Here is a 9,719-nt window from a genome sequence, read left to right as displayed (position 1 = left end):
GCGCCTGATTCTCTGATCATGGCTGGGGGGCAGGGCAAAGGCGGCTCTTAGCTCCCCGCTGGGTTTCCGATCACTGTCAGTGGCAGGGGGCTTCTTCCTGCTTTCCCTTTAGCCTCCCTGCATTGTGCCTACATATGCAAATTAACCGCCATCTTGTTGGCAGTTAACTGCCAATCTTAGTTGACAGTTAATTTGCATATAGCCCTGATTAGCCAATGAAAAGGGTAGCGTCGTATGCCAATTACCATTTTTCTCTTTTATTAGTGTAGATACTAGTACATGGGTATTCAACATTAAAAAATGGTGTTTGGCCTGCTTCACCCATTCAGCCCATCTGCCTGGATCCTGCATATGTTTGAGTTTGTGGCTCTTTGATCTCAGCCTCTCTCATTTCACAGATGGGGAGACCGTGGCCTAAAAAGTGATACAATTTGTCCAAGGACATAAAGCAAGAAGTTTCCTGGGCTTGAACTAGGCCTTGGTCACCTCACTCAGCAACCATAAATATTTAGTGAGCACCTACTGTGAGCTAGGCACTGCGGGGTGTATCATGGTAAATAAGATGACCACGGGCCTACCTTCACAAAGGTCACTGTTGTGGTAGCACATGATGTCAGTGGTGATACTGTACTCATCTAAGTAGTCCTCATTCTCTCCTTATATGCCAGTGGGTGCTTAGAACTGAGCCCGTCATGTACTGAGCACAAGTGGCCTGCCTTGGCTCACAAGAGGCAACAGTGAGGTTTCTCTCTTCCTAACTTTGTGTGCAGTGACAGTAACTTGGAAAACTTGATATTTGCCACTGTGGGAATATTTACACCACAGTAAGTGGCAAATGCTACAAATCAGAGTTCCTTTCGGGGGGGTGGGGGAGGGGGGCAGTTGCTAACTGTTTACCAGCATATCCCTGGTAAGTGGTCAGTAAACATTTTACCTTTATTATTACTTTACATTCAAGACAGGCTGCATGGATAGCCTGAATAAGCTGCAGCATCAAACTGACATGGGTCCCCATTCACTTCCTCTTAGGCATGAGGCTTCCATCTCTGGGACTCCATTTCCTCCACTGGAAAAACAGAGACTACTACCTACCTCATAGGGGAGTGTGTGTGCATGTGTGTATAAGTTGGAGTTTGAGGTGAAAATAAGTGACCCAATGCCCGATGCACAGAAGGCGTCCATGAACTGTCAGTTCTTGCCTCTCACTTTCTTACCCTGGGACGAAGGTGACAGGAGTGGGGGTAGACCCTTGCCCTGACCATCTACCTCACGCTGGTCCTGAGAGGCAGACCTGCACAAGGCAGAGCTGTCCAGGGCCTGCTCCGGCCTGGTGCCTCCCGCACCAGCAGCTCTATTTCTGCAGCTCTCGCCACACAAGGGGCAAGTGTGCAGCGGAGGCCAGCTTTCTGCCGTATTCCTGGAAATCATCAATCTCTGCCCTTCACCCTCCTCCCTTTTTCTACCACATTTTTTTCCTCCTGGATAATGAGGCCTCCAGAGACCGGTGGAGGTCTGAACCTCGTTATGGCTCTCTTGGTAGGCTGGCATCAATAAAGGCCGGCCGACCAGGGAACGGGTGGGGGCTGGGGCAGGCAGGCAGCGGGTGGGCAAATGGGGACGGGGCTTGCAGGCTTTCAAATCCCTGGATTTATTTCACAGTGAATTATAACTGAACTTTTTAGTGCCCCGGGCTCTCAGAGGGAGGGGTGGGAATTCACCTGGGGTGGGGAGGGTGCGGGGCAAAGGCCTGAGTGGAAGCTGGGCCAAGGCACCATGGTCTAGGCCAGGCAAAGGAGCCCCGCAGACCCAGATGTGAGTGGTCCCCTGGGTCTGCACTGTGTGGGAGTGTGTCCCTGCCTGTGGGTGTGTGGGAGTCAGGGTAGGAGTGAGAGGGAGGCACGAGGGAAGGAGCTGAGATCATGGTCTGGGCTCTGCTCCTGTGTGACCCTGGGTGAGGGATGGCAAAAGGCATGGCCAGTGGAGAAAAGGGCTAGAGGAGTGTGAGCGGAGAGAGACAGGGTTGCCTGGTGGGTGCGTGGGAGAGTCAGAGGCAGGAAGATAGAGGGCGGGGAAGGCAGAGTGAGGTGACAGTCCTGTCAGGAGAGGGAAGACAGGGAAAACAGGCAGGAAAGAGAGAGAAAGTTGGAGATGGCACAGAGAGCAGCAGAAGGGGAAGGGAGGGGAAGAGAATGCTGGGGGGCACGGGGCAGCAGAGATGGGCTGGCCAGGTCCAGCGCCAGGTCCATAGGCCCAGAGTGCTGAGTAAGCCCTCACAATCCTGCCATCCTCTCATTTGAGAAACAGGACACCTGGTATCAGGTTCTTCCCAGCTATCTGGGGCACGATCTGCAGGTGGGCAGACCGGATGCCTCCCAGCACCCAGGCAGGAGGCTGGGCCAGAGACAGAGCTGAACCTCAGCCCTGCACCCTAGAGCCTCTGCCTCCCACTTTCTCCAGGGGAAGGGCAGTGCCGAGAGCCGGTTCCTGTGGCCTGGAATGCGTGCTGCCCTGGAGGACAAGAGCGGCACCCACATCAGCTCTGAGGGCCCCTGACCGATCACATAAAGGAAGTGGGGGTGGCCAGCCCCCAAATGAAATAGGCAATGCCATTGGCTGTCAGGAGGTGGGGCTTCCAAGGTCTGGCTGGGCAAGCCAGCCTGGTGCCTTGAGTAGAGCAGGGCATGTGGCTCCGGCTTGGGTTCGAGCTGTCACTACGGAGATCTCAGAGTCCACGGCCGAGAAGGCAGAGAGTACTGCCCACCCTGCACCACAAAACCATTCCAAGGTTTAAATGCAGTCTGTGTGCCCGGACTGGGCACATGAACATAATAAGTACTTCACAAACTGTAGGTGTTACTGGTTCCCCATATTGCATATTAACTGCTTTCCACTAAATGAGGAAAGCACGGGGAAGATGCCATGGCTGTGGCCTATAGAAGGCTTCCAAGAGCTCACACTGAGAAGCCCGACAGCACCACTCTCATGAGTGCGTGTGTGACCCGACTCTGTGCTCTCTACTCATGCGTTTGTGTCCAGGTTTCCTCTTCTGTAATTAGAAACATCAGTCCCCTAGGCTGTCATTGGATTCAGTGGGACAGGAAAGCATAGGTCCTAAGCACAGGACCCAACAGAGTTATTAAATATTTAAGGACTGGAGAGTGATTGTGACCGAGAGGTGTAGCCATGTGACAGTGTAACACAGGTAAAGCGATGAGTGCAGCGCCCAGGCAACGCAAATGTTCGACAAGGGCATTTTCCTCCCCTTAGGCCCAGGTAGGTCCTTGTCACTTACCTGCACCCGCGTGGGGTTCAGCCAGTGAGGGATATCACGGATAGTCACGTTCGTGGGCAGGATAATGGGCTCGCTGTTGTGGTCCAGGCAGGAGGTGGCACACTCGGACCCTGTGGGAAGCAGAGTGTGAGCTGGCCACTTAGCCCCAGTCTCCTAATACCCAAGGCTGCACTCCCCAGAGCGGGCCCTCTGGCCCCCAGTGGACTGGGCTGCCCACTCTGAGGGCAGTGGGAGGGAGGGAACTCCCCAGCAGGGCTGCCCCTGGTCTCCCTGACTGTTCTCTCATCTCAGTTCAGCTGGCACCCACTGCCATTTTCATTGGCCCCAAGCCCAGTTTGGTCTTGTTCCTCCTTTGCTTGAAGACCTTTCCAAGGTTTCCCATATCCAGGGCAAGGTCCAACCCCCTTCCCCAGCCTTCATGGTCTCATCTCCCACTAACTACCTTCACACTTTGTTTAGTCCAACTGGCCTGCGCCTGGCTTTCCCTCTGAGCCCCACACGTCCTTGCCTCTGTCCTGCTCTCATTCTCTCCCCTTGAATCATCCCACCATCTGCATTCTCACAGTCAAGTCCTACTGGCTTCAAGGCCAAGGTCACATCCTCCAAGAAGCCTGCCCCATGTGTGTGCAGTGGAGGGAGCAGTATTCAGCAGTGAGGAGTCTCACTCCAGTGTTGGCCCTATCCCCTGTGTCTCCCTTCCACAGTTACAGAGATGCCCGGAAGGGCAGGGACAAGTTGGTTCATCCCTAAGCCTAACCTGCTGCCTGACACACAGGGATTGCTAATAAGCACCAGGCTTTTTCTTGGCACAGGACTTGCATTCATGCCTTCTACTCTTCTTCAAATGGTGCCTTACCAGGACCCTTCAGACCCCCAGCCTGCTTAGAGGAGACCTCTGTGCTTTTCTGACTGGCCAAACCCCCCTCACAGCACCCGCATTTGTCACTACCCCTTCCGGTTGGCTTGGGGACTTTTAACATCTGTCAGTATCTCTCTACCCTGTGGGACTGTAAGCTCCACAAGGTCTGCACACTGTGCATGGCAGATGGCGGGCACTTGATAAGGACTTAAAACATGAATGAAAGAGACGTTGAGGCAATGAGCGCATAGATGGAGAAGAAATGAGTAAGTGAATGAATGCATGACACAAGGAGTGAATGAGGAATAGGGGCTTAGGTATCTTATGAAGAAGGAAGTGAGTGTGTGAGTGGGTGCATGAATGAATAAATGACTGAATACATGGGAAGTAATACAAAGAACTAAAAATAATGAAGGCATGGATGACCAACGGGGACTGAAGCCTTCGGTCCAGGGATTTCTCCTTGAAGATGATTAGCTGTCTAGCTGTGGGATGGCATGCTGGCTCTAATTTGGCTCATTCATGCTCTGGCCTGACCTCACACATTCTGACGTCTCTTGAAAATCAATCCTATCCCAGGACATGTCCCCAGGCCTCCAAAACGGTGCTTCTCACGTGGGCAAAGAGTAGGGGTGAGGATCCGACCAGGGCCCTAAGGAGGCCTTTCCCCACCTGGGCGCCAAGACCACCCTGAACACCAGAACACCATGCATTCACAAGAGACAGATAATTCTTTAAAATATATAAATATATAAAAGTGTATAAAAATACATACATATATATATTATATATATATATAATTCTATTAGCCATTCTAAAGCCTCCCTTCCAAATGTGTGTGTATGTGTATACATACAGGGTTGGGCAAAAGTAGGTTTAAAGTTGTTCATATGGAAAATAATAAAATTGTATATATAAAAGGCTAATATGCAAAGTGTCCCGTCGGGAGTTTGATCGGGAGACTGGGAGTTCGATCACTCAATATGATGTGTGCTGACCACCAGGGGGCGGCGTGGAATGAAGGAAGGCCCTGGCTGGCAGCTCCGAATGGCCCTGATTGCCAGCCAGGCCTAGGGACCCTACCTGTGCATGGATGCTGTGCACCAGGCCTCTAGTTAATAGATGATAATACAAGAATAAACTGTGTTTCAAGTCCATCATGGCTCAGTGATTGTCAACCTATAAACCAGATGGTTACAGTTCGATTCCCGGTCAGGGCACATGCCTGGGTTGTGGGCTTGATCCCCAGTAGGGAGCATGCAGGAGGCAGCCAATCAATGATTTTCTCTCTTCATTGATGTTTCTCTCTCCCTCTCCCTTCCTCTCTGAAATCAATAATAAATATATTAAAAAACGAAACCCTACTTGTCCCACCCTGTACACATGCATACACACATACGTATGGACGTGTGTGCATAAACACACACTTCTCGTGCATGCCTAGTTTATCCCGTGAACTCCTGTTGCAGCTTCTCCTCCCTTCAGTGGAAGAGGCATGGGGGGTGAAGAAGAGGCGAGGGTGGGTGGCAGGGGAAGGACAGGTGAGAACCTCCTCACTTTACGCACCAGGATGCTGAGCCCAGAAGGGGGAGTGACCTGCCTTGCGGGTGCCTTTCAGAGGTTGCTCCTTCTGCACATCCAGCCCCTTATAGAGATGCCCTCACACCCCTTTCACAGGTGCCCAGAGCGCAGGTTACAGAGCTGGCGGTCCAGGACCATGAATGAGAACCGCTGTCTCTGACTTCCAAGCCCAGCGATGGAAATAATGGAGCCTCACAGAGGAAGAGGAAGGGAGGCAGTCGAAGGGGACAGAGGCGGGTGAAGGGCCAGAGGAGAAGAAAGCAATGGGGGGAATGCGGTCAAAGATGAGTGATGAGAATAAAGGGGACACTGGCTGGGCAGTGGGGGAAGCTCAGAGCTGGGTGGTTATCATGAGATCCATTCTGGAGTTTCTAGAGAGCAAGGACTACGCTAGGCTTCCAGGATAAAATGCTTCTCAATAAAAAAGGGGGGCAGCCTCTGAGACACAGACCAAAGCTGTCTTATCCCAAGAGGTGAGAAAGGAAAAATTCTGGTCAACACAGGAGGCAGTGACCACCCTGTGCTGCTGCCTGTCTTACTTCCTCTTCTCTGTGCTCTCTCCTCTGCGCTCCTCTCCCCCACTCCTGGGCAGCTCTGGACTTGGAGACCAGGCTGCTGTGTTGTGATATATGAGCCCTAATTGGCATCATCACAGAGCAGTGATCTCACCAGGCCCCTGCCTGCCTCTCCTTCCCCAAGGAGCAGGGAGGTGGCAGCTTTGGTGGCAGTAGCCATGAGAGCTCCTCACTGCCAGAGCCTCCCTGTCCTGCAGGGGGTAGGGGGAGGGCTGGCTCTGGGCGGCCCCAGATGTGCCCTCCAGCCCCCAAGTCCCACACAGACCTTACCCCTTTACAAGGCTTTTGATGAAGTCCCTCTCCTTAGAGAGGTGGGCTCTCCCCAGGGAGGGGCTCTACCTGGGATGGATGATGTCTGAGGGGCCTTCAGAGGTGAGGAGGGAGAGAGAGCTGGAGCCCAGGTGAGGAGGAAAAGGGAGCTGGTCCCCAGGAGGTGAGGAGAGAGAGGGAGCTGGTCCCCAGGAGGTGAGGATGGAGAGGGAGCTGGTCCCCAGGAGGTGAGGAGGGAGAGGGAGCTGGTCCCCAGGAGGTGAGGAGAGAGAGGGAGCTGGTCCCCAGGAGGAGGAGGGAGAGAGGGAGCTGGTCCCCAGGAGGTGAGGAGGGAGAGGAGCTGGTCCCCAGGAGGTGAGGAGGGAGAAGAGCTGGTCCCCAGGAGGTGAGGAGGGAGAGGAGCTGGTCTCCAGGAGGTGAGGAGGGAGAAGAGCTAGGTGTCCAGCAGGACCCTGCCCTCCCTCTTCCTTCTCACTCAGTGTCCCCTGTTTCTTCTCCTGGCCAGGCTCCCCTGTGTGCCCCCACCTCCCTGGGTGACCCACCCATTCATCAAGGGCATCTGCGTGGCAGTGGGAGCATGGGCTGCAAGGGAGGGAAGGAGATTCAGGTTCCAAGGTCAGACAGACTTCCTTCCCTTTCGGCTCTGATCATGAGGAAGCTCATGGGTGAAGGGATGCTGCTGCCACCTCCGCCCACTGTTAGACTGTGCTGAGGGCAGCAGAGCCAGGCCCTGTGGCTCATTTGCGTGTGGCTGTGATGTGGGAATGCAGCATATGCACAAGGTGGGCAGGAGATGTATCGGTGTGCATGGTGGTGTGAGCTCTGTTTGCCTTTTGTGCATCTTTCTGTATGTTTGATACGTTTGGGGCCTAAGAGGTGGTTGTGTCTATAATGTGTGTGTTCTGATATGTCACATGTGAGCTTGAGCTCCGTGTGCCTGTGTGGATGTGTTTGTGTGGGTGCTGTGTTCGTGTGGTATTTGGCTGATGTGTTCGTGCTGGGCATGCATTTACTGAAGGATGTGTGTGTGTTTGGGTCTACGTTTCATTCCCAAACATGTGTGCTTGTGTTTATTTATGCGTGTATGAATATATTTGAATGCGCCAGTGGGTGTAGACATAAAGTCTGTTTTTATAGGTGGTTTTTTTTTAAATAAAGTAACTCAATCAGTGTTTTGCTTACTGCCAGTCGTGAATGTGACTGAATGTTCACTGCATATCCTAAGTTGGGGGTAGGGACGCCATCACAGACGTAGTGTCCAGAGCTGTGCACATCCATCAGCAGTGACGGGAAGGAGCAGCCAACAGATTCGCTGTTGCTCACCTGTTGCCCCACATTCTAGAATGTCCACATTGGCAAGCCCTATGAGATCCCACCTCTCTGCAAACCTCGTGTCAAGGCACTTTGGACCATAGCTCTGTAGGATCTTAAAGTGCCTTCTGAATTGTCACAGAGGGCAACCGTGCAGGAGCAGGGCTGAATATAGGAAGGAGCGCTGGTTTCTCCTCTAGGTTTAGGTGCAGACTGCTGGGCTCGGAGGCTGCGTCCATCTCCAGCAGGGTGCCCTGCCCACCCCTGCTCTCAGGAAATGGTCACTCATCTTGCTGGGTGCAGAACAGGCTGGCTGCGTGCTGGGGAGATAGTGTGTGCACAGATAACCTTCTGCTCCAGACATGCCGGTGATTGTCCCATAAATCACACTGGCCACGAGAAAGGACATTCAATTCCCTGGGCTTTTCATCATGGTCAATTAGGGAATCCGCCCAAAAGGTCAGCATCACTGTCCTCGGCTGAGCTCCGGCTCCATGCACTCCCCGTTCCCCAGAAAGCCCCGGGACGGTGATTAATGTGTCTGTCCAGACTCCTGGTTCCCACCAGGCCAATGCCTGGCATCAAAGCCCAGGTTGCCTCCCTCGCTGAGAGCACTTTGCAAACTGGCCTATCACCTCGCAAATGGTATTTTGAAGCTGCTATTTGTTTATCCTCATTTCGGAGGCAACCGAGACACCATGGAAAGAACTCGGGCTTTGGAGCGGGTTCTGTTCTCCCTTTAAGACTCCATTTGCTCAGTTGTTGAAGGTTACTGAGAGGACAGAACATAACGCCTCTAAGTGCTGGCCCATGTAGACGCTCATGAGTGATTACTTATGCAAATGTTAAGATTAATAATAAAGGCAGCCACACTGAACCTCTATTGCCTTCTCATCTCCCTCCCCCTGCCACATGGTTCCTCTGTCTGCAGTATCATTTCGTGCCCAATGAGCTCTTTCAGAGCCCTGTGTAGGTGAGCCTGCTATACACACTCCCCACCACCACCACATCCCCGCCCCAAATCTCTCCAGGAGAAAGGAGCCTGGTTGCATCCAGCTCCCTTTCCCCAGGGCCTCCCACAGGGCCCCACAGAGCAGAGGCACCCAGCTACCCGGTGAGGCACCAGCCTGGGCTCTCCAGAGCTCTCGCCCCTCCCACGCTGCCCGCATGCGCCCGTCATACCTATGGCGTAGCCTTCAGGACACTGCAGTTTGAGGTTGCTGTTGAGCTGGTTCGGGGCCGAGCACTGGCCTTGCATCTCCTGGCAGAGGTGGAAGGAGCCGCTCCAGGTCCCGTCTTTCCGGCAGTGGATGACGTTGCTCCCCCGGCCCTGAGCACCACGGAAACACAGTCAGACCAAGACACTACCCTCAACCGCAGCTTCTCAAGGAAAAAAGGAAACCAGAGCACTTTGTTAACACTGGTGGCACCGATGGCATTGGCAATATCTCCACTGGTAATACCTCCATTCTACAGACGGGGAAACTGGAGGGCTCAGTGTGGGCCCTTTCTGCAAACCCCTTTCCATGTCTGAACTGGCCAAAGCTTCTCAGAGAGCCTAACTCCCAGGCTTCCTAATTCCTGGCTCAGTGTCCCCACAGAGATTTCAAGCAGAGAGATTTGTTTTGTTGGTTGTTTTTATTAACTGAGAAGGCAGGGGCCCCAGTGCACCCCAGCCCATACGATGAGGGAGAGCACAGGCCCGGGACTGTTTGTGAGGAGGCAGGGACACACCAGAGCTTGCTTCCTCTCAGGCAGTGAGAGAACATCCCATGCCAGGCCTCTGCCATTTGCTCGCGGCGCTGCCTGGGCCCAGCTGGGAAGCTTTCTC

The 9,719-nt window shown here is 53.5% G+C and overlaps 1 protein-coding gene across 1 annotated transcript in view; it reads right to left on the bottom strand.

Moving 5' to 3' along the window:
• The window catches only part of PAPPA (pregnancy-associated plasma protein A, pappalysin 1), a 181,963-nt gene that overhangs the window by 25,387 nt on the left and 146,857 nt on the right, over positions 1-9,719 (bottom strand). The window contains exons 17-18 of the mRNA XM_015569900.1: positions 9,071-9,218; positions 3,293-3,402 (exon numbers count right to left, since the gene is read on the bottom strand). Coding sequence (XP_015425386.1) covers positions 3,293-3,402; positions 9,071-9,218 — 258 coding nt within the window. The remainder of the gene's footprint in view (positions 1-3,292; positions 3,403-9,070; positions 9,219-9,719) is intronic.

Source organism: Myotis davidii, unplaced genomic scaffold (assembly GCF_000327345.1).
Source record: "Myotis davidii unplaced genomic scaffold, ASM32734v1 scaffold866, whole genome shotgun sequence".
Taxonomy (NCBI): Eukaryota; Metazoa; Chordata; class Mammalia; order Chiroptera; family Vespertilionidae; genus Myotis; species Myotis davidii.
Note: the sequence above shows the minus strand (reverse complement) of the source record. Positions and strands in the feature narration are given on the sequence as shown.